Source organism: Pleurodeles waltl, chromosome 2_2 (genome assembly GCF_031143425.1).
Source record: "Pleurodeles waltl isolate 20211129_DDA chromosome 2_2, aPleWal1.hap1.20221129, whole genome shotgun sequence".
Taxonomy (NCBI): domain Eukaryota; kingdom Metazoa; phylum Chordata; class Amphibia; order Caudata; family Salamandridae; genus Pleurodeles; species Pleurodeles waltl.
The window spans coordinates 877151373-877177290 of NC_090439.1; the positions used below are offsets into that span (position 1 = coordinate 877151373).

The 25918-nt window shown below is 44.9% G+C and overlaps 1 protein-coding gene and 1 long non-coding RNA gene across 2 annotated transcripts in view; one reads left to right on the plus strand and one right to left on the minus strand.

Moving 5' to 3' along the window:
* Positions 1-795, minus strand: part of FBXO43 (F-box protein 43) — a 167818-nt gene extending 167023 nt beyond the window's left edge. The window contains exon 1 of the mRNA XM_069220551.1: positions 656-795. Coding sequence (XP_069076652.1) covers positions 656-700 — 45 coding nt within the window. The 5' untranslated portion in view covers positions 701-795. The remainder of the gene's footprint in view (positions 1-655) is intronic.
* The window catches only part of LOC138282714 (uncharacterized), a 99548-nt gene that overhangs the window by 62978 nt on the left and 10652 nt on the right, over positions 1-25918 (plus strand). The window lies entirely within an intron of this gene.

Sequence of the window (25918 nt, forward strand, 5' to 3'; positions counted from 1 at the left end):
TGCTTTAAGAATTATTTGGAATCGTTTAGACTTCCGTTGTGTATGTCAGTATTGCATTTGCTGTTTTAACCGTGTTTTCAAAAGGGAAAATACTGGCTTTTGAGGAGTCCAATATTTTTACCTGTCTTGACTGTAGAATACTTGCCAGGTGGCAAGCCTACTTATATAGCTATAATAATTACGCCCTTGGGTAGGGCATAAGTGCTATATTCATACGCTACATTACTAATTTGTTGGCATCACTAGATGTACAAGTATAACCACATCCTGAATTGTTCTAAAAAGATGCACCAAATAAAGAGACTGCAATGGTCCCCTGCAGTTTAAAGTGTATATTCTGTAGAGGCACTTTCGCCCCGGGCAGATATTGTAAATATTCCATAATGATGTATCCCATGAAAAGGCCCTAAGCGCTCTGTTCATTTTAACGAAAAACGAGCTGCGGGCAAGTTAAAATGGGAGGAAGAGAGAGACAACCACCACACGATGGGGCAGTAAGGCGCAGGCAGTATGCGGAGAGTGAAGGGCAGCGCAGTTAAAGGTCCTACACAGAGGGTGATGTTGTCTCGGCTGGCAGGTTAAAAGGCATACACGACGTCTGCATAACACATCAGTTTATCCCCGGACGTCCACACAGACCCCCCGCCACAGTCACCTTCATGCGGCGCAGGAAACTGCCAATGTCACACGTCCAGTCCATAGGAGAGCGCTGGCACCGGGGAGGAGCACAGGCTACCAGAAGATGAAATGAACAGCAGCTGCAACTCAACTGTCGGATGGGAGGAGGCGGCGGCTCAAGACGTCCTCTCTGAAGCAGATTCTGCTCAGAGAGTACCCGGCGCCTGCTCTCCCGGTCCGAAAGATGCGCTTCCTATAGCAACTCCAATCCGGTGAGGCCCGCGGCCGCCACTGCCATAGGAACTGCGATCTGCTCGCGTGCGCCGCCAGGCACTAGCAGTTCCCTCGCTGCAGTTCGAATTGCCCGCTCTGGCCAACTGTCAGTCCCTGCTCCTGCGTCACCTGTACAGCCCGCTTTAAACACGCCTGGGCCCGCCACGCGATGCGCACGAGGCTCGAGGCGGCGGATTTGGAACAGGGCTCAGAATACCGCTGCGGACGCCGCCCGCCAGCACCCCAGCTGTCCTTAAATACTAGGACTAACATTCTGTTATTCCTTTACCCTCCCTTAAATACCAAGACTAAAATCCTGTCATTCCTTTACCCGTTTTCACTGAAAATAAAAGAAGGGTTTATGGATTGTAGTCCCCCAAAAGAGGGGCCTAAAGGCTACTGCCTTTGAGCGGAAATGTGAACCCAATTCATCATTTCAGAGTTTAGGGGTCCATTCTTGTTAGAACTTTACCAGAGAGTTTTTTTTATTCGGTACCTGCGCTCGTCACGTATTGAAGTTACTTTTCTTCGCTCAGCCCCGCGCTCGTCTCGGAATTAATTTAAGCACAGCCTACTTCACTCGCCCCTGAAGCAGAAAAATACCAGTGCTGTCACACCAAACCACCCTCTCTGCTCTTTCCTCACAACTATTATGGTTAGCTTTTCAGTTCTGCTACTGCCCCCAGCCACCCAGTGGAAACAAACCAGACTAATAACTGCTGTCAACCAGGTGACTTGCTAATTAGGGCGAGGCCATATGGTTAAGATGGTGCCCCTTTAATAAAGTGAACAGATACATTTTTTCCAGAGTGATGCAGGTTTTCAATGAGTGACCTCATGAACGTTAATGGAGACATACCTTTTTAGGTTAAATCAAGTTTTTATTTCATGATTTGGATCTCCGAAAAGGTCTACATAAAAACAAAACAATACGAAATTTAAAAAAAGTAGCACCCATGATATATACAATAAAAACAATTAGGCGGATTACCCCTGCAATACCTTCAGAATAAAAAAAAAACAGAACATTTTATAAAAACTTTCAGTAGAAGTTTACAAAACATTTTAAAAAGTTAAAAACCTGGATACAAAACATTTAATTTGGAGGGCTAAACATTAAGTGTAAAGCTTCGGCAGTCATTCAGACAGTTTCAAGAAAAGTGGTCTCAACATCTTGCGACAGTATAACAACAAAACAGGGCAGACAAATAATACGTTTCAGGTCCTGAACTCCATTTTGACAAAGATTACATATATTTGATGATCCATAGGGTTTAGACATTAATAAATTAAACGGTAGAATGATTAATTGCATTGGTGTCCAGAAACGTCTAACCCCCAATATTCAAGTGTCAAATGTGGCTGTGTTTTTTTTCAAAACAATAGAGCTCATTACTACTTCACAAATCCCTTTTCTGCTACAGGAGTCTGTGTCCAGATGAAGGCTTAGACTGAACGAAGCCTGTTAGAGAAGGGCTTTTAGTTGGGTTAGCAATAGGGAGGATACCAAACTTTGGTCCAAATTACGTTGGTGTAGGTTATACTTTAAATTCCTAAAGAACAGATTTTTATTTCCAATTAAAAAATGTCTTTACATATAAAATGCTTTAGAGAATTAGTCGCTTCTCTAAAGGTAATAAGCCCACCACCATTCCAGTCAAGCCTTGTGCAAATTAACTTTTAATTCCAAATTCCAATCCTAAAGCTGCAGTAGCCGCTAAAGTGTTGCAAATAGATAATCTTAATATTTGCCCTTCAGTCTTCATAATGCTGACTTAGGAGTGCATTCCAACAGTTGCTTACCATTGAATTTGTGGTTTGTAACTCACATTTTCTGGCTTCCTGTTTGCTGGCTGTATTTGCTTTAGGCTATCCAGCTTAAGTCTGTATTCTTCCAGAAAGTCGTTTCTGTAAGCAGGCCTTTAAAACTTGTTCTCTTCTTGTCACATTTGCTGTGCATTCAAAGATAGAGGTCAAATATCAAGCTCCTTCGTCCAAGGGAGCATGGTGTTTATTTTTCTTTCTCCGACATCAAACTGAGAGAACTTATGTGACAGTCCTGCTGATTATGCATGTAAGTGGAGAGGGTGTAGGATTTTATTTTTAGAAGCACAAATAAAAAAACAACAACAAATAAACTGCTGCTGTTTCAGGATATATTTTATTATATACTTTTTTTGTAATTCTGAAGCGTGGTTGAAACAAATATTCAAATATGATCAAAACAAATCAATATACTAGATGATGACATTTTCACACATTACTGTTTGTGTTCAGTAAAACCGTATTTCTGTGCAAATGTAATTGTCATTTAAATTGAAAAGCTGTTGTCTGTAATGGCAGCGCACCACCACACCATGTGTACTTCACACTACCACATCCACTCCACTCTATGCCTTCCAATCTCTGCCACGCCACTCTATTCTACAACACTCCCCTCTACTCTGACACTCTACAACACAACACTTGACTTCATGTCACTCCAATCTACGCCAATCACTCCATGACACAGCATACCACTCCATACCACTTAGCCCACTCCAATCTATCCCACCCTACTCCAGTCTAGCCCAATCTGTCTCACCCCACTCAATCTACTCCACTCAATCTGCCCCACTCCAATATACCCCACTCCAATCAATCTAATCCAATCAACCTCACTGCTCTCCAATCTACGGCACCCCTCTCTACCCCACTCTAATCAAACCTACCCCACACCAATCTACCCCAATCCACCCCACACCAATCTACCCCAATCCACCCCACTCCATTCTAATTTACCCCACCCCAGTTTACCCCACTCCATTCCAAACTCCACTACAATCCATTCAACTCCTCTCCAATCCACCCCACTCCAATCTACCCCACTAAACCACAATCTACCCCACACCAATCCACCCAATCTGCCACACACCAATCCACCCAATCTGCCACACACCAATCCACCCAATCTGCCACACACCAATCCACCCAATCTGCCACACACCAATCCACCCAATCTGCCACACACCAATCCACCCAATCTGCCACACACCAATCCACCCAATCTGCCACACACCAATCCACCCAATCTGCCACACACCAATCTACCACACAACAATCCACACAATCTACCACACACCAATCCACCCAATCTACCACACAACAATCCACACAATCTGCCACACACCAATCTACCACACAACAATCCACACAATCCATCACACACCAATCTACCCAACTCCAAACTACCGTTCCCCGATTTACCCCACCCCATCTACCCCTTCTACTCCACTCTAATCTACTCCACCCTACCCGTTTACTCCACTCTACCCCACCCTACCCTACCCCAATCTAATCGTGCCACACCACTTCTCTACACCCCACTCCACTCTGACACTCTAGAACATGCCACTAGACTCCATGCCACTCCCAACTACACCACTCACTCCAAGACACAACATGCCACACCACTACCCCAATCTATCCCATCCCAATGTACCCCAGTCTATCTCATTCCACTCCACTACAATCCACTCCACATAACCTACCCTGCTCCCCTCCAGACTCCCCCTCTCCAATCCAATCTACCCCACATCTAACCCAGGCTACCCCAATCCACCACAAACTAACCAACGCACTCCAATCAAAACTACCCCATTCAACTCTACCCCACTCCAGTGTGCCCCAATCCAATTCAACCCACTCCACTGCAATCTATCCAACTCATCTCCACTCCAATCTACCCTACTCCACACCAGTCCACCCCACTGCACCACAATTCATCACACCAGTCTACTCCACTGCAAACTACCAGTCTACCCCACTGCATCACCAACTATCCCACCCCAATCTACCCCAATCTACCCCAATCTACTACAATCTACCCCAATCTACCACAATCTACCACAATCTACCACAATCTACCCCAATCTACCCCAATCTACCCCAATCTACTACACGCCAATTCACCCAATCTACTCCACGCCAATCCACCCAATCTACTCCACCCCACTCCAGTCTACCCCAAATCCATCCTACTCCACCTTAATCTACCCCCAACACCAGCCTAATCTACCAGAACTCCACCCTAATCTACCTGAACAACACTCCACTCTTCCCTGTGTATCTCACTCCACTGTAATCTCAACTCCACTCAAATCTATCTCACTCCTCTCTACCCAGATCTAACCCTCTCTAATCTACTCCACTGTACACCAGTCTCCCACACTCCATTCCACTCTACCCAATGTACCCGACTCCACTGGCAAATATATAAATCAAAATATAGAATTTTGTTAATCGTTATATATTTTAAACCAACGTTAAAGTCATATGGTAATTACTGTTATGATGCATGAGCCCGTCAACCTCTTGCCCTGAAAATGCAAGGATAGTCAAGCATTTAAGAGGGTGATCCCTCAAAGTTCAATGTGGTAATTTTTTTTTAATGCAGGTGGCTCCATTAAATTCTATGGAGTTATTTTATTTGTCAGATGGGCAACTAGAACTAACAAGCACTGGCAAATCTAATAGGTTGTGCCTACTGTACTGTATTGCAGCATTTATACAGCGCTTACTAGCCCTGGGTGGGGCGCTTGTCTACATGAGGAGGGTGCTACGCCGTGTAGGGTGTGTAGTCAAAGAAATGCTGTTTTTGTTTTGATCCTAGATGAGAAACGTTTCCACATTGCATGTAATGACCACCAAGGTGGGGTTACTGTGTTATGGGATGCAGTGTGTAGAAGTGTGTTGGCTGATTAAGTGTAAGAGAGAGATGCACAGTTTTATGGTTTTCAGTACACCGTTAGCTTACTACTGGGTACTACACTAGGTTGTTCAATCTGAGATTTGATTTTGTGTATAGCTGTGTTCATCTATAAAAGAGCTATTGGGTTTGTCAATTTTTTTATCCATGTTATGCAGCAGCACATCTGCAAGTTAGGGGGAAAAAGTGCTATGATGCAGCCAGCACGGACCATGAGGGGCAGTAATCTGTTTTCTTAGTATGGTATTATTCTGTGCCTTCACAAAAATTAAACATTTATCTTACAATCAAGCTGAAGTTCTCCATTTTGAACCCACAATAAAGACAGCTCCAAAAAGCCATGAAGAGCAGGAAGAGCAGTGCAGTTTGTAACTTTATAGAATCCTGGGTCCGCATTAGCATGTCTTTTCAATGCTTTTTTTTCTGGCAGGACTGGATGGGCCTGTTATTGTATGGTATGTTATAATATGTTATGATATGGACTGTCATTGTATTGTATGGTGTGTTATTGCCTGTTATTATATAGTATGGTATGCAATGTTATGGTATGGTTTGCTATTTTATAGTAAGGTATGTTATGGTATGGTGTGGTATGCCACCACCTGTTACTGCATAGTGCATTATGGTACAAGTATGGTATGCATGTTACTGAGGTGCACAACCTATGACCTGCAACTTACACATGCATTAAACAGGCACAGATATCACCATTTGATACAATTTAAAAACATGCAACTGGGTAGGATAGGAAGACAGCATTACACTGAAAGCAATGTGAATGAGGATGAGTCATAAACAAACACACCTTTAATGAATGAATGAGCATGTAACTTCATTAAAACGTAATAAATTGTGTTATGTTGCTTGGAAAAATGGGAAAGAACAAAAACATACTAATGACACAGACACGTGCAGAAGCGCTCACCAATAAAACGGAAGTAAATCGAAGTGACAATGAAGCCAACCAGTAGTGAGTAATGGGTGGGCTAAAAGGCCCCTTTTAGAGTTTATTTTGAAATTATTAATTTATTTAGCAATAGTAGATCATCACAAGCAACAGCGTAGGCATGCGATCTTAGGCGAGACCTTAAAAACAGTTGAGTAAGGTCGAGAGAGATTTAAGGTTGGCAGGTTCTTACAAGCCCAGGATGTCACATAAGAATGATCTCCTTTGCACAAGTAATACTAGAGGGCAGAGCTCGGACATTTTTCATAGCCTGGGATGAAATGTTGTCAGACCCATAGGTATGACAAACTGTAAAAGGCTTCCAGTTAGAGTTTTCTCAAATCTTATTCAAATGTTGCCTCAATACTGTATAATGTTTTTGAGCCAGAAGGCAAAACATGAGAGCAGAGAAGTAGTATAGCAGATGAATAAAGGGGTTGTCATGGACACCTTTATCTGGTGATAAAGCTGACGGAACAGAATTTCCTTCTACTATACAAACTTTTCATAATAGAGGAAACTGACCTACTGCGAGACATACTGAGGCAAATTGACTGGTTGATCCGATTGAACTTAAAAGATGCCTACCTCACTATCCCCATCTTCAAGCCCCACCACAGATCCCTGGAGGTTTGTTGTGACAGACAGAAGTACAAGTTCATTACTTTGCTCTTTCCTGCATGTCTTGGTGTTTTACCAATGAGATGAGATCAGTGTCAGAGTAGCCCAGACCACGGAGAATTCAATTAACAGTGTATTTAGAACTGCAGATTTTCTCATTTTAACTTCTGCGGATCCCCCTCTAAATCACTATTGGATTCCAGGGACCCCAGCCTAAATAGTTTCCATGATGTGAAACTTAAGAAAGAAAAGAAAAATACAGAAACAAAACATACATCAAACAAATACATAAACTAAACACTGATACAAAAATCCAAATTTAAATTTTAATGGGGAGGTTGGAGCGTTTAGTTTTATTTTGAAAACACAAATCAATGCTATATTCTAGCATCTCTCTTTTTTCACTCCTAATACATCCTCTAAAATTGTTGGTGCATACTCATTTTTTTTAACTGAGGCCTCCCATCATCCAGACTATTGTTTACTATTGTTGCGCTACTTCAATGACCAAAGCTTGGGATACCAACTTAACTTCTAGCCTCCAATTTTGAATGCCTTCCAAGATACAGGGCATTAAAAAATGTTCACATTTGTTTTTCTATGTGTATATACTTTACTGATCTAATATTAATTTCCAAAACAGTCACAAACTCCTCGAGTAAGCATCCCGACAACCAGGGTTTTGCGGACAACAGGTTAAGAATCACTGATTTTAGATGACAGAGTCAAGCCGGTCCACCAGGCGGGGAGTGCCCCTTTGTGGTAATTGAGACGCAGGTTGAGCACATTTTGGGATGTGTTTCTGAGTGGGTGTGATAGGATTGAGCTACTAGGTTCCTGCCGTTTTCCCCCACTTCCTGGTCCCCCTGCCCTCCCCAGCTTACAAGATCCTTCTAAAACAAGAACCCAAGACGGTGGGCATGGTCTTTTGGAGCCACAGGGTCTTTCCCTCCCCTTCCTCTCTCCTCCTCGCCCACTGCCCCGCAACTCCAATCTCTGCCTTGATTGCAATTGTCACTTGGGGGAGAGGAGGAGCAGCTGTAATGATACTGCAACTGTATTACGATTAACACATGTTAATAAAGAAATATTTTTAAGAATCACTGATTTAGGCAACATGCTTTTCATATTTCTGTACAGACAGACACTTTTCCAGAACCTGGCTACAACAGTGGATGCAGTGCATGACATGGGGTTCATGCTCCACAGCCCTAACTCAGCCCTGCCTCAAAGGTTCCAAAGTTTTTGGGGTTCAGAATAAGCTCAATCGCAGCTACTTTGAGTCTGGCAACCTCAAACATAACGGTCATCAAGAGAGAATGACCAAGGAATCGGTCTCATGAGATCATATCACTAAACAATCTAGCAAGAACTGTGGTTATGCTCATAGCCTCCAGCTTGGCCACTGTACTACAGACCACTGCACTACAGACCATTACAGACGCTGAATATTTTACATCTAAGGAGAAATTTGTCATACGAGGACTCTACAGCACTGCCGCTAGAGACCAAGCTAGAACTGGAAAGGTGACTAACCCACATGGGCGCCTAGAATGGCCACACCGTTTTCAGGTCGTTCCCAGATTTCATTATAGAGTCCGGACACCAACAAATCAGGCGGGGCACCTGGGGTAGAGATTTTTCCAATGGAGGGAAATGGTCCGGGGAGAAGAAAACGCTACAATTGGTCACGGTCAAGTGCATGACGAAAGACAGGACTGATTGCTGTGTCCTCTTAAAGAAGGGCAATATTTCAGCAGCCCATCATAAAAGCAAACTGTGGTTCTCACTACTAAGTCGCCCTTGTGCCCCACCAGTCCTCTCGCAATATGCCTTCACAAGTGGCCCCTGCTGAGAACACCTCTGCTGACAGCAGTGTTCACTCTGCATGCTTAATCCCCATTGTTTGACCATACCGGCATATAGCAGAGGTCAAATCCGCCAGCGGACACCTCTGGGAACCCCATCCAACCTCCTCTTCCCACCATCCTTACCCCCCCTCTGCCACAAAGATAGTTGAAGGTGTTTTGTTCCAGGCAACCCGTGCCGTGCACAGCGATTACATAGGGCTCCTGTTTCCCACATATACATCGCTATCTGTATTATGTATGTATGCTATTTTGGAATTTTATATCTCACAATGTGATGCCCAATATCGGGACATATGTATGAAATCTCAGTACAAAAACTAATAGAGTTTTTTTTTTTAAATGAAAAATTCTGAGGGTCAGGAAACAAACTCTTTGCAGACATGGCCAAGAAATTTTGACATTACTACTTGAAGCTACACATTTCAATCTCGACTGAGTATCTGCCAGGCAAGAACAATTTAGTGGCCGAACAGAACTCTAGATTTCTGGAGTATTTCAGGAGATTGGAGGGTAAACCCTGAAGGTTTTTAAATGTTGATGAGGAGATGGGATCTATGTGAGGTGAATCGTTTTGCGTCACTGCTCAAACACCAACTGCAAAAATTCTTCAGGTGGTATCCAGATCAGCATGCCCTGGCTTCATTCATGTCTGTACTCTTTCCCACCTTTAGTAATGGTCCCACAAGTCACAATTCAGTTGAGATGATGGCAGAGTTAGTTAAGATTACCCTTCTGTGGAGGTCTCACGTGCTGTTTCCAGTTTTGCTAGAGGTTTGTATCACTTCTGATGTTTCCAGCATTGCAACAATTTAACAACCACTTTGGGTCAATCCAATGCACTTCTGGAGCCGGGCTATTTTGGAGAGTCTCAGATGAAAGACCCGGGATTTTCCATTGTCTGCAGAGTCTACCTTTCATATCAATCAAACCAGGGCCTGCAGTTCAAAGAAGATATGTGCTGCAGCCTGGGCCAGATGGTTTAGTCTATGCCTGGTAAGAATTGTGCATGTCACTAATTTCTCAGCTGAGATGGCCAATGCAGGAATGGCTTATCGGATAGTTAATTAATTTAGGTCAGGCATTGCAGCAGGCTGAATCACTGTGACTAATCCTTTTCGAAAAGGTGTTGATTCTATTAAGGACATGGAGGTGAGGATTATCCTACTCACTTGATATATTTATCTAATACATATTGTCACTTTGACAAAGAACGATATTTCTCGCCCAGCCTGTAGATGAATGGAATATTTATGACATGATTGTTTTTGCGATAAATACTTTTTGAGGGTCAGAAGTGAAGCAAAACCAGGACTTGACAGTACTTTTTACAAGTGACAGCATTTTCACTCTGAAGCAAAATAAGCAGCAGAAATGCTTTAATTACTTACCTGGTAGTTGCATTACTCAGAGTCGTCTTCCCTTAATTCTATTCATTAATATTATGAGGCAATCCTGCCTCACCAGACATGTGACCCCCCTCACCTGTCTAATATAAAAAGACTCCCCAATCGTCCTGTGTATACCATGTAACCTGAAAACCGAAAAAAACAAATGTTTTGGATGGCCTGGCACGTGAGGGAGGAAGGGAGGGATGTAATGAATAGAAGCGAGGGAAGAAGACTCAGAGTAATGCAATTACCAGGTAAGTAACTGAAGCATTACCTCCTCGTCCCCTCCCTCGCTTCCGTCATTACTATTATGAGATGTACCAATCAACACAGTACAACCAAAACGCCATGCACAAACCTAAATTTATTAAGTGCAAAAGAAATACAGTAAGGAACCACTATTGAGAAGTCACAGTGGCCAACACGTTAGACCCAAGCACCTGATCCAGGGCCACCGCCTGAACAATGCGATAGTGAGAAGCAAAAGTCAAAGGGGAAGACCAGGTAGCAGCCCTGCAGATCTCAGCAATGGAAGTCCACCGTATCTCAGCCCATGAAGTAGACATGGAATGAGTAGAATGACCCTGCAACCCTACAGGATACACCTGACCACTTGTAGGCCAGAGAAATCAAGGTTCCAAACCCAATAACCCAAAGAGGAAGTGGAAGAACACAACCCCATATTCACAAGGGCAAAATTCACAAAGAGAGAATCAGAGAGTCTGATAGGAGCAACCCTATCCAAATAAAATAAAAGAGCCCGCCTGACATCCAGACAGTGCAACCACAATTCGTCAGCAGAAGCAGGAGATTCGAAAAAGGAGAGCAAAATCAACTACTGATCCGTATGTAAAGGAGAATCAATCTTGGGAAGAAAGAAGGGAAGAGGCCGCAAAATGATGCGATCATCAAAAATCCTACAAAAAGGATGCTTTAAAGACAAAGTGCCCAGTTCACCCAAAGGCCTAGCAGAACAAACAGGAGGATTGGTGGTGGGGTCTTTTTATGGTAGACAGGGAAGGGTTCACGTGATAGGTGTCAGGTGAGGCGGGATTGCCTCATAACAGTAATGAAGGGAAGCGAGGGAGGGGACAAGGAGGTAATACCAGCATCAAGGAATCTTAGAAACTATGCAATTGTAGATTGGTGACTCTTGGTCATGTGACGTGTGGTTAACTACATTCGTACAAATGGAATTTTAACTAAATACTAATAAGTCAATGGGATGAAACCCGTTAAATTTAAAGAATTAAAGTTCTAAGATATGAAAACAATGTAATTTTGTTTTAGCATTATTGATGGCATCGCAGGAACTGGGGCCTAAATCTTTGACATCAATGGTAAAACGAGTAGCTGCTTCTATGAACTGAGGAGGTCAGAGGGTTTCCCATGTGGACACTGCTTTATTTTCAAAACCTCTTCAGCTCCCTGGAGTTACTGCTGCTTTAAAGAGTCACGTATAAAGCTTAGAGTCTAGTTCTTCTTGCATCTGCGACATTTAGCCTGTTTAGAGGGAGAGCTCAACCCAAAATCAAAATGTATTAATTTCATTCACAATGAGCAAGAAGGGAGGTCACTGCTGTACCCATTAATCACTTTTATTGAGAACCACGTATTTAAACTCACAACTGAATATTCTGCCCTCTGCCTAGGACATAAAAGATGTTACCTGTTATGTGCTGCAAAAATGCTGCCGTATGCTCTAGTGTATACTAGGGAAATCGTAACTAACAACTGTTGACAGGGCACTGGCTCCAGAATTCTGCACAGGGATTGCCATAAGGAGGGCTGCTCTTCTTCTGTGATACCTGAAGAAAAAGGCACCCTGTATTCCAAGGATCATAGGTAATTCGATGTACATTTAAAGACATAGTGCTGCAATCTCAGTCACTTATAAATTCCACATTTAGCAGAGAGCCCGAAAACCTATCCTCCCAGCGTTTTATAAACAATAAATGGGCCTGTAAGGAAATGCCTCTTTTTGCATGATTACTCCCACATTTTTTAAATGGTGCTGAGGGTTTGGAGACTAAGTGCACTGAGTTCTGCCAGAAAGGTCTCAGTGCCAGTGCTCTGACCCTTTAAAGGATACATGTCCATTTGGTTCACCCACAATTGGCCTAACATTACTTACTTTTAAGTCATATCAACTATATGCTAGCAGGGGTACCCAGGGCCTGTAAGTTCAAGTGTCCCTCCTGGACTGCAACACTTTGGCCCTCATTATGTCCCTGGCGGTCTTCTGAGGTGGTATTACCGCTAACAGGCTGGTGGTACATACCACCTCATTATGAGTGTGACGGGTTGGCTGCAGCCAACCTGCCACTTCTCCACTCATACCAGCATGGCGGTATGAGCAGCCAGGCCAGAGATGTCAATCTTCGATCCGGCGGCCCACAGAGTACCGGCCGCAGCATTATGAGCCGGCCTACTGCCATGGTATCCGTGGCGTTAGCAATGCCATGAAAACCATGGCGGTAGTCCCTACCGGTGACCGGGAATTCCTTCCCTGTCATCGGTAGGCGGCTCTCCCACCCCCCAACACTCACCTGACACCCCTCACCCCACCTCCATCCAAACACCACCGCCACCCTCCCCGATTTAAAGACCCTCCCAACCCCACATAAACACACACATCACCCTCACTACAGTCAGAGCGCCCTTCACCCCACACCCCCCTCCCCGCATACATGCGCACGTTCACCCACACGCACCACGCCTACACCTATTCACGTACACTGGCATACACGCATTCACATACCCATTCGTCCAGACATATTCACACACATTCTTACAAACAGACACAATGACATGCAGACACACACACACACACAACATCCACCCTCCCCTGTCGGACACCCCACTTACCTTGTCTGGTGAGGAAGTAATCCGGCAGTGAACGGGAAGGGGCGCTGCTACCGCCAGCAGGACACCCCCAGGCCATATTTCTGCTCAAAATACAGCTGGCAGTGTTCTACTGGCTGGCAGTGCTGGTGTTAGCAGTGCCAGGTCACCACCGTCCGCAAGTATGAACACTGCCGGATTTCCACCCTTATTGTGGGGGAAGTCAGGCAGTGCTCATGATCTGGCGGACGGATGGTCGCCGCCACGGTGGTAGGCGGTTATTACTGCCAAAGTCATAATTAGGGCCTTACTGTGCAACCAGGATTGTGACAAACCATTGCTGGCTGGCAGAGCAGTTTTACACTGCTAACACAACTTTGCCATTCGAAGTAATGGCAAAGCCAAAACATTCCTTTTTTATTTATAAGTCACCCTAAGGCAGGCATTCTGAGCTTTAAAGGCAGGGTGCATTATATTGAAAAGTTGATATGTTTTAGATAGTTGTACTTGTCCTGACAGAAAAAAAAACCTGCATTGTTGTTTTTACTGTGGAAAGGCTAGTAGCCCCACTGACGAGTACATAGTTACACTCTGACATATCAACAATGCAAACTTCTGAATGGGACTACCAAGTATGATACTTCGAGTTATCAAAAGAAACGTTGCATTAAACCTGTATTGTTGCTGAAGTCAAATTTAATATAACATGCACCAATATCAACTTTAGAAAGTTGCCACTTTGTTACCCAAAGGTTCCAGTGGCTCGTTATGGTTGCACACAAGCTGCTGTTCCTGAAACAGCCTTCTGCCCTCCACGGGGGTGGGGTTGGAGAGGGGGGGGGGGGGGAGGGGGGGGAGTATGAAAGATTCTCAGGAAGGAACACTAAGGGCCTGCGGGAGGAAGAGGTGTGACCACCTGCTGGAGAGATGGCTAAACACTGTGTGGACCAAAGGGCGAACTTCACAAGGAAAGTCACCTTTCAAAGGCAAATGGTATTCACATACGAGAGGGGCAGCTCTTTTGTTTTAGAAGGCATACAGGTATCTCGAACAGAGAGGGGGAAGAAGTTGCCAAGCTACCACATTTGTTAAGTTCACGAAACAGAGGTGGGGGTGACTACCTTGAGGCCCCCCACACAGCAGCTTCTGCTGAGGTGGGATCAGGGACTCAGAAATGGTGTACCTCTAAAAATTAAACATGGCTAGGGGTGTATCACACAGAACTCTCCAAAAAGAGCAGTGCGCATATCCTCTTTGCAGCACTTTTGAGTTTCTCCTTGATCAACTCCTTTACAGAGAGATGGCAGGTATTTCTTGTTAAGGGGCAGGGAGGTTTTTATTGCCTTCATTTATGCACTTCCAATGAACCAGGAAAATTTCCTGAGGTCAAACCAGTGCTTAATTTGTGCTTGTTGATTCCGGTGCTAAGCACCAGCACCTATTTTTTAGGGCCGGGGCTTATTCTTCTGCCCCAAGCATTTGCTGAAAGCAAAAGACACATATGGGAAAGACGGAGGAAGAGAAACAAAAAAACGTCACAATGGGAGAAAGTAGAAAGCTGCAAGAGTGAGCTGAATGGGCAGGGGGTGGCTTAAAATTGGATTGAAGAGGCCTGAGATGGCTTCAGGATTAAGCTGCCTCAGTATTCCGTGTTTGCACATTTAAAGCAGCAGCCGTGAGTTTAAGAAGAGGGCTTTGAGCACTGGCACGTTTTTATTCACAAATTAAGCACTGGGTAAAACATTCATATAATTATGCTGCTGATCAAAGGTCCTTTAATAATAGAGGGTGACCAGAATCTGGCAGTGGGTGATGAGAAGATAGGTCTGCTAAAAGAACAGATGATGGACTGAATGCTAAACAATGTCAAACATTCACCCCAGTAAGAGATATGGACCTAAATCCATTGGTACTTTGCTCACCACCCATTCCAGTTTGGACACAGCCATATGCAAATCAGTCATGACCCTTCTCCCCATGGGAACAGTCCAGCCCAAACTGCCAGACCTGGTCCTCCCTGAATCAAATCAGAAACAAGCATTCTGGGCCCCTGTCCCGGTTTCGGGGTATCGCCCTTGATCAGCCAATGTAGCTTGAATCAAGTGGCATAGCGAGAGAGGGGACTGGACAGGGACTTGAGGACGGTGAGGGTGTTGGCTTGTGGCTGGTGGCATTACTGAAGTGAGGCATAATAGCAAATCTAAAATTGCTCTGATGGTTGTACCGATAGTGTCAGGGACAACTAAACAGGTAGGTAGTAGACTTGGGTTGCTCGGGGACGTACGTGCACCTTTGGGCCTCTTCTCCTGCGCCCAGGGGGCGACAGATGCAGAGGTGTCTTTTAGTGTCTGGTATTCTCATCCGGGAGCACTCGCAGTCAGGGGTCCTGGGAGTTGAGGCTGCAGGCATTGTTGAGGGGGGGCTGTTCTGGCAGGGGTGGACCCAGGATGGACTCGAACTCTCAGGAGCCACAGGACATTGTTGGCACCAATGAGCCTTCTCAGCTGGGGTCGAGGGTCATGGGTGCAGTGGTTGCTGTAGGTGTCGGGTCTTCTCTCACCACCAGGCTGGGGGAAAGGGGACCTGTATGCAGTGGCTGCAGGGGACTTGGATGAGTCATGGAGGGGTGACACTTGGGTGCACTCTGGCTCAGAACAGCTAGGGAGCCATGCTGGCACCAGTGGTGGGCTTCTCACCGGGTCGAGGTCATCGGGCGCAGAGGTCACTTCAGGTGTCGTGTTTACAGACTGAGTCCTTGTTGGATACATTGTTGCTTATCAGGCCCACTATTCACAGGAGCCTTGAGTCTTTATAGAAGGCAGGCTTCCTTGTTTCTTGAAGCTGCAGGACAAGTCTTTTTGTGCAGAGTCCGGTGAGGCTAGCAGGCAGGCCGGAAGGGCTGGTACCGGGTCAGCAGTTCTTCTTCCTCTTCTTCTGCGGGGTCGACTCTTCTTTGTCCTTCTTCGTAGGTAGTCAGGATCTGAGTTCAAGCGCTCAGGGGTGCATAACCCCAACCCTAGCGGCCTAATTCCTTCCGAACAACATGGAGGAATTTAAAAAGTAGGGTCCACTTCAGCTCGTCCACCTTAGGGGTGGGACTGGCATGAAGTGGGCACACCTCCTAATCTGCCTAATTTTCCCACCTGTGCTGCAGCCAAAAGTGGGGTCAGGGCAGGGGGGAGGGGTTGGTCATCTCCGCCATCTAGAAAGACCTGGGTTGCATTTCAAAGGCGGCAAGGCCTTTGAAGCTCCCTGCCTGGAATGTCCATCCTGCTCTCGACGAGGTGTTATGACCTCCTCCCAGAGCAGACCTTTGTTCTGGGCCTCTGAGAGCGCTGGCCCTCACCTCAGGGGGCCAGAACTCGGTCTAGTCAGTGAACACAGCAGTAGCTGGACAGGTTTTCACGGGCACCTCTAAGATGCCCTCTGTGTGCATGTATTAGTAAATACATCACTGGGAACAGTGAGGGTTTACTATTCGGAGATGTTTGATACCAAACAACCCAGGATTCAGAGAGGCCATCATGTAGCTGGGGAACTCGTAATGACCAGTGTCCAGCACCTGCATTTAAAATGGCTTCCCTGGGCACTTACTATGTCTCAGAATCGACAAAGACATAGCAGGGGCATATCTGCTCATGCATATATGCCCTCACATGTGCCTGAATGCACCCAGATTTAGGGGGACTTACACTTGGCACACGCAGTGATAGGGGACCTGGCACACAGGGTGTGTGTCAGGTGGTGTTTTCAATTTAGCCTGCACCAACACACTCAGTCTGCAATGGCAGCACTGTGTGGGTTAGGCGAGGGGTCCCTGAGGGTATCACAATTGGTGCTGCAGCCCTCAGAGACCTTCCTTAGTACCCCAGGCCCTACGTACCAGGGGTATCATTTACTAGGGACTTACAGTGGCAGCTAAAGAGTTTGCCAATTGTGCAAAACAACTGTGCAGTTTTGGGGAAATATCTGCACTGGGGACCTGTTCAGCAGAGATCCAGTGCACTAACAGTCAAAGCCACATCAGAAACCAGGCAAAAAGTGGTGGCTAACCACGTCAAAAAGGGTGCTTTACTACGTAGGTCAATAAACCTTGCTTCAGCCTTGGAAGCTTTAGGGCGAGGGTACAGCCCCAAAGTACAATGTTCAACCGAGTCCCAAAGCAGGGATCCCGTCAGTGTCCCGAGTGAGTCTCTAACGCCTCACCAGTAAGATGACAATATAGGGCAGAACCACACAATGTTTGCATCCTCAGCTCGGCATGCCGGCAGGAGGACGAGGCGGCTCGGGAACATTTTATGGAGTTTAGATTGCATTAAATATGCCCTGTGCAATAATGAGAACGTATAAATTTAAAGGATGAGTTACAAGGTATCAACTCCTTATCATGAAGACAGCGATTTAGGTCTAATTCCTAGCTGGCCCTTAATGTGAGCAGTAAGGCTTGTAAGTGCACTTGAAGCCCTTATATATACTTGTATATCCACTTGACCAAATATCTGCCCATGCCAAATTTGTGCAGCCTCTTAATCAGTGTACGAATGTCTGGTTCCTGTCCTATAGGTGACCAATGTGTACGTATATTTTGGACTATACTAGCATGTGTACTAGAGAGGGCCCCTAGGATTTCGTACTGCAGTAACAAATCATGCTGCGTCAACAACACGCAATCACTAACAGGTTGCCTACAGTGAAGAGTCCTGTTCTTTCCCACGGTATGAGGCTGGCATATGTGAGGGTGTCTGCTGAGGTGGGCAGGCCACATAGTGGAATATTTTGTGCATAGCACGTGTGGGAATGTGAAAGAACCCAGCATGTTTCCAATATGTGATAGCTTTATAGAGTAGTAGTGGGAGCTTCTGAGGGTGCACCCCTCCTGGCAGAGGCAATTGTTGCAACGTGCCTGATCACAGCATGTGTTGTATGTACCCAGTCTCCTGTAAATGTATCTCATCCAGTCAACAGGACAGCCATTGAAGCTGGGCTGTGTAGCAATAGGACTTAAAGTCGAGCACGCCCAACCCACTCTCCTCCGTCCGTAGGTGTAATTTGGGTAGACCTACCCAGCGTTTCCCTGTCCCCCAAATAAGGTCGAGTAGTAAGTCTAGTAACTTGAAAATTTAGCCAGGGATCACAATTGGTAGTTTGGGCAGCATTACCTTTTCAGAGAGTGACAAACGACGTGCTAGTGATAGAGGTAAGGTTGCCTACAGGCATGTGACACATATACCACAGGTAATACACTGACAACAGGGATTAACTCAGTGCATAGTAGACAAGTTTACAACTTGCAGCAGCGAGAGCAGGAAAATAGTGGCATAAACAACGTAATGTCCTGGCCATGAAGGTTGGGACTTGGGGAATTGCATTCGGATCCGGGACAAGAATATCCCACAAGACCCGCAGCAAATGCTATGGTGCCCAGTGAGACGTGTAAGGAAACTGTAAACTTACACCAATATACCAATTCTGGGGACATCATGACATCCTTACCAGATGTAATCTATTTAGAGTCCTACACTCCTTGCAAGGGTTACAAAACGTGTCCTCAAAAGAACCACTTGAGTTAGATTTACACCAGCTCACTCTATAGAAGAGGTGGAATCTACAATAACATGGTGGGCAAAAAAGCATTCGGCGGAGATGATTCTTGACGATAGTAACACACTAGCCAAATGGGGAATACTGGTTCATAAACGTACTCGGGAACCCTATCCATCTATATTTGTAACTGTAGACTTGGACTCAGCAAGCCTTCAGCATGTAGAACCTCAAAAGCCCTGAGTAATAATATCAGCCTTGACTGCCTCTAGCCATGGTTTTGAGGAGGAAGCCTGATGTTTGAAGGTTATTAAAATTTGTCTACCATGAGCTGTAATCTTCGGGGAACATTCAAAGCCATGCCAATTTGATTCATACATTACCTGAATTCACAGAAAGGGGGCGTACATGGCCCTCAATTATAAACCTTTCAGGATTGCTAGCATAGGTCACTCACCATCAATAGGAGCTAGGTACTGGTCTAAATCATAATATTAGGCTAACAGTGCTTAGTTAAAATATCGCTGGCCTGAAAACGAAGATAGATGACACAGATTGGGTACAATTTATCAAATCAAACACTATTTGTTGCTTACAGGGGACATGGGCTCTGGATGAGATTACTGTGGATGGATTTGCTGCGTTTCCAGTAAAAAGCCACAAAGGTAACAAAAGGGAGTCTGAGAGGTGATCTCACTGTTTGGATATTGAGCCAATTAGACATAGTGGGCCAAGTGTTTAGCCAAATCAACAAGAACTTTCAATTTGATTTCTGGCGATCTTTAGGAGTTAACCATAATGAATGTCTATTTTTTGCCAGGTCTGTAATCAGACTTTCATAAGCAATTGAATGAGCTGGAGAAGTATATAGATATTGCCCAAGAATATGATTCATCATCTTCAAATTCCAAATACTCAATTTCAAGGCAACATGTCATTTTGGTTTGTGGGGATTTTAACACCAAACCATCAATTGAATGGCAAACTTAGATGTGCTGCACAATCATGTTATTCTCAGACCAACCTATCCACGATCTTTGTTAACTCGCCGCTCAAGGAGTATTACTTCATATTGCTTGCACTTAAAAACAATCTCTGCCCTTTAAGTTGATCTAGGCCTTCAGACTCACCAGCCCACCACACCTTCCGATCAGGGGGTCACGCAAGCTCAATAGACTAAATCCTAATCAATCTGGAATCATGGCAGCTGGCCAATGACTTTGAATGTGAACAAAGAATTGAGAGTGATCACAACCTGCTGATAGCATGCTTAAGTGTGCCAGCCAGAATTCATTTGAATGTTACTCTTGTCCCTAAGTTGAGTAAAACGATATTACAATAATCAACAAACAGGAAGCCCATTACATGGCATAAGTACAGTAGGCCAAAATCTGGCCGCAACAGAGCCCTAAACCTCCAGCAAAAAGTACTCAGGTACTACCAGGAGTCAAGTGATTTCAACGAATCAGAGACCATTCCTAGGGTTGAAAGCCTAATCAATTTGTCTAGGAGGCATGATGGTCAGCATCCAGACCCTGGAAGAAGGAACGCCAGTAATTGTAACCATTTGTATATATAATGGTTCATTTGGAAGTGCAGCAACCTAAAATCTGCACTTTCACTGGCACTGAAAACAAGACATAAAGCTCTTGATGGGGAAAACCACTTAAAAGACCTAAGGCAAAAGTACAAGTGTCTAGTTAAATAAGCAAAAAAGCCAAGTACAAGTAAAGGCCTGGCAGGCACTCATGGAAGCTCTCAGAAGCAAGAACGCCAGGCACACTTGGAGCTAGTAAAGTGGAGATCCCAAGACAGATGGGCAATATTATTATGCCTGCTTCCTGGTTCAGTACTTTTCTTCGCTATATACTCTTTCAAGTGGAAGAAACCCTAGTACTGAGGGAATACGACTAGGGAATGAAGGACGACAGAACAAAGAATGACCTTTGGAAGAGACTCAAAGCATTATATCATTGAGGACATCAGAAAGTGAACCAACAAATAAGGAATTCTCTGAAAGCCAAGTTCATCTAGCAGTTCTCAGCCACAAACAAACAAGGCCCCGGGTCCCGACCGGATTCCAGCAGACAGATCTGACCTTACTTCATGAGTTCCTATTCTAACTGCAATGTACACAAGAAATTGCCTCAGGATGATCCCTCTAATTATAGACCAATCTCTCTATTCGATGCAGAAGGTAAAATAGATGCTAAGCGTTTGTATACCTGCCTAGATGACTGGCTACACGTTTTGGCCCAAGAGACGAAATTAATGAAAGCTTTAGCATAAATATTGGGATCAGAAAAGTATGCGTCTTGGCGCCGGCCTTGTTTAACATCTTCATCAATGATGCTGCTGACTATCTGGGGGCCCTAACCCTTGACGTACCAGTTTGGCAGGTGGGGAGGTTTCACAAAATGTCCATTCTGCTTTTTTGTCGACGATGCAGTGCTTCTGTCACATACAGAACTAGCTATGCACAAGTTCTTGAATGGATTAAAACATTATTGCAACAAAAAGAAACTGTGGACTAATACTGGTGAAAACAAAATACATGGTCATAAAGGCAAGTCCCAAACCGAGGAGTTCCTTTAAAATCAATGGAACCCCGCTGCAGCACGTCGATCACTATGATAACCCAGTAGTAAGGCTGGACTCCCAGCTGGCCTGGCCCGCCCAACTACTTAAAGGAGAGGCAACATTGATTGAAAATGCTTTGCTAAAAGTCATGGATGCAGACTGATTGGCCCCGCTACTGAAGCCTACAGAGAGCAAGGTCTTGCTGCAAGTTTATACAGGGGAGAGCTGTGGGGCAATAAAAATGTGAAAGGGTTAGCTAAGGCAGAGAGCCACTCATTATATCACCTTCTGCTGCTTGGTCCTGGGACTTCGATGGATGCATTGAGAGATGATCTGGGTGTTAAATCATTTCAGCAGTATGCAGCACTACGTCCAATCCAATACTGGGTAAGAATTTGGACAAAACCAAAGTCGAAGCCTTACCTGGACATTATGTGAGAGGTTTGAATGAAGGCCAAAAAAGTTAAATTACCCTGGTTTATTTATGTGGCTAACAACCTGCAAACGATGGGATGTGAGGATTGCTGGTTCGAACCTGGAAAAATGACAATGGATACCGGGCAGGTTGTAAAGGAAAGGTTTTGGCAAAATATGTCAATTAATCTATTAGGGCAGGAGCTAGAGCAGCTTTGGACACTGAAGCCCAATCCCATTTTCGAAACCTATCTGGAACCCCCCTTTTAAAAGATGATTGTATATTAATTTTAGGCTAGGTACTCTGCCGGTGAAGCTTTACACTAGCTCATGGAAAAAAGGTGGGAGTAGTCCATCTAGTTGTGGATGTGAATTTGGGGAGTAGAGTCTGTAATGCACTTTGTTTTGTACTTTTACACTGAAAGACAGAAGAGAATACCTGCACCTGATTTTTATTGCTTATGCCATAACAAATTGTAAGGACTCTTTGATATTGTGTGTGCACACCGATTACAACAAAAATTATTAATCAAGTCTTTTCATGTATGCATGATATCTTCATACATATTCACTTATAAAACCAAAGGTTACAGGGACGTTATAGTTAGAATCTGACTTTACTAGCACAAAACCACAGAAATTCAGCACTTATAGTTATGGTTAGCTCAAGTAACTATAACTCGTGCCCAAGGTAATTATAACTTGTGCCCCTGCCATACACAGTTTTTTCTTCAATAATTTAACTGCTAATGTTTCACTGATATTTTTAATGATGTTATAAAAGTTGCGGTGAGTGCTGTAATATCTGGGGTAATTAGCAGTACATGGCGAGGGTGTGAGTTATAGTTCCCTTAGGGCACAAGTGCTGTGCGCGGCAGGGGTTGGCCGCATGGCCTGGCTTATGGCAAGGCCATGCGGCCAACCACTATACCTACCCAACCTTGTGCCGTGCACGGCCTTTGGCCATATGTGGTGTGGTTTGGCTGCAACCCCCCTATAACCACCCAACCCCACACCACACACAGCCTTCAGCCGTATGCAGAGGGGTTTGGCTACTGGGCCTGACCCTCAGCCAGGCCCTGCAGCCAACCCCCTATAACCACCTAACCCGCATGCATACCTCTCTGAATGGGCCAGAGTGTGTGCATGAATATCTCAGTGGGTCTGTAAGTGGATGCATGGGTCTGTGAGTAGGTGCATACGTTTCTGAATAAGTCTGCCAGTGTGTACGTGAGTCTCTGAGTATGTCAGTGAGGCGGTGCATTGGTGTCTAAGCGGGTCTGTGAGTGGGTTCACTGGTGTCTAAGTGGGTCTGTGAGAGGATGCATGAGTGTCTGAGTGGGTCTGTGAGAGGATGCATGAGTGTCTGAGTGGGTCTGTGAGAGGGTGCATGAGTGTGAGTGGGTCTGTGAGTGAGTACATGAGTCTCTGAGTGAGTCTGAGAGTGGGTGCATGAGTGACTGAGTGAATGTCTGCTTCTGTGAGAGGGTGTGTGAGTGTCTGTGCGGGTGTATCAGAAGCTGTGTGAGTGACTCGGTCAAAGGGATCTCACCTGCCCTTTTATGCAACAAGAGTCCACAGCTTTGTACAAAACATCTATTCAAGTGCAGTTCCTTCTGCTTCCTTAGGTAAATGTCCAGTGTGTATTCTGTGCTACAGCAGTGTAATGGACCACAACAAAATGTCACCAGTGACCTTGTGAGCGTTTGGGAGTGTGATTGTTCCTGGGTGTCATTCTCTAGAATTCGTTGATAACATGAATCCTCCTCTAGAGATGCCAACAAGATTACAAAGATGTAAGTCTCCACCAAACCAGGGTCCTTCCATTTATGTAAATGACGTAAGTACTTCTTTGTTTTTGTGGAGAGATTCTCATATTCCTTGTCATCATGAACACGCCACCAAAATCAGTGGCAAAAGAACCCACTCGTCACATACAAATTGCGCTCCAATATATCAACAAAGCATTCACATCAAACAAAGGATTTCAGATTGTTTCTCGATATGAAATCACCAAGTATACATAGTTAATAGAGGGTGAGCGTTCACCGTCCCGCTTCCCCGGGCCAATCTCAGCCCTGGGGTACATTGCGTAGATACGATTTGACTTGAACTGAGGAGCTATGGTGAACGTTGATCAGGGGGAGCCTGCAGGGGCATAAATGGGAGCCGTCACTCAGGCCCTGGCTAGCCTGATTACCTCATGTGGCAGGTGGTAGGTGGGTGTTGGGAGGGGTCAAGCTTTGTGATTGGGGGAGGGACAGTGCTTGGAACAGTGGTTTTTTTTTGGGGTGGGGGGGGGGGGGAGTTGGGTAGGTGGGGTTTGGCTTTTTGGGAAGGGTGGGGCAAAGGCAAGTGGATGGACCATATCGGAGATGTAAATACTCTCCCTGGTCAGTCTATGATGGTGGGGTTGCTAAGTGCAGTATGTCAGTATTATGGCAAAATTACTTATAACTACTATAAATATTTGTAGTTTTAATGATGGGGCAAAAAGAAGAAGGGTAGCAGAGGACTTTAGAGCCTTAAAGTGATTGCTGTCAGGAAACCCATATAGACCGAACTAGTAAGAATCTGTAGGAAACATTAGGCCCATCATTGGCCACATGCACTACCCAGGACACAAAAATCAGAGGGGTGGCTATCCTGGCTCGTAGCAAGGCATGTGACTTTGGATGTAGCTCCGCTGATAAGCATGGGAGATGGGCTATAACAGAATGTCGGTATGGCGGAGGGTCTTTTTCTTTATGTTCACTGTATGGCTCAGTTTTAGACAAGCCTGATATTTTAGATTTTTTCTCAGTAGAGCTTGCATCTTGGCCTTCCCCATATGTTGGATGTGCTGATGTTAATTTTAATGGATCTAGGGTCACTCCCAAGGACACAACTGGTCCAAATTCTGGTCTTTATGCAAGCCGCGTGTGTATAGAGATCTCTGTAGCTTTAAAAAACAAAAAGAAAATGAGGTCGGCCTGCTCAATGCTTGTCTTAAGCTCAAAGCACCTCTCAGCCCCTCAAGGCTCTCTGGCTAGGTTTGATTATTTCTTTTTGACACCAGATCTAGTAATGAACACTCAACTAGAGATGATACCCAGACTTATGTAGGACCACAACCCTTTGGTAATAGAAGTATTTTTGGATGGGCTCACAAGGAATGGTCGGAGCTGGTCTTTCGAGAGAGGCCTTTCATTTGATCCTGCCTGTATTCAAAGAATGAACTTGTGGATTCCTGATTTGTTTAAATTAAATATAGAAAGTGCCTCTCTAGGGGTAGCCTGGCACGCCTTTAAAGCAGGAGTATGAGAGGAAACCCATTGGCTTAGTTTAAACTGCCAGAAACAGAGCCAAGTGCTAAATACGGAGGTGGATTAGAACCTTAGTAAGGCAGAAGCCCTACTGGTGACGGCCATAACTGAAGGGTCTGATCCTGCCGTGGCGCAGCAACAGACTAAATTGGCCAAGGCTGCATCAACGAAAAAACAGCTAAAATCAGCAGAAAAATTCCTAGCCAGATGGCAGGAGTGCAACAAGGGGGTGGGGCACCTCTTAACAGTGCGTACACGCCAGAAGGTAGCGACAGGCTATGTCAGCGAAGTTAAAGATTTATGTGGTGACCGGACCTCAGATCCTGAAGGTATTAGAGACGTTTTTAGGGGCTATTATGAAAGACTCTACCAAGCTCAATCTCCAGGGGGGAACAGAAAATGGAGGAGTTTTTGGGCAGTGTGGCATTGGTTAGAATCAAACAGCAGGAATGCGATCTCTTAGGGGCTAATTTTACCTCTGATGATTTACAAGCAGCTCTTTCTGAATTGCCTTCAGGGAAAGCTGAAGGGATTGATTAAATTCCGCTATAATTTTTTTTAAAGACCTTCGGCATGTTGCTTCTTCTGGTTATATTAGAGCTCTTTTTGCAAGTGCAACAGGGTCAACGGCCTCCAGAGCCCTGGTCAGCTGCCAATATAGTGGTCTTTTTTTTTTTTTTTTTTTTTAAAAGGAAAGATCCCCTCCGACCCATAACTTTAATAAATAGTGTCTCAAAGAGCTATTTGAAAGTCTTGGCCGTCAGGCTGTG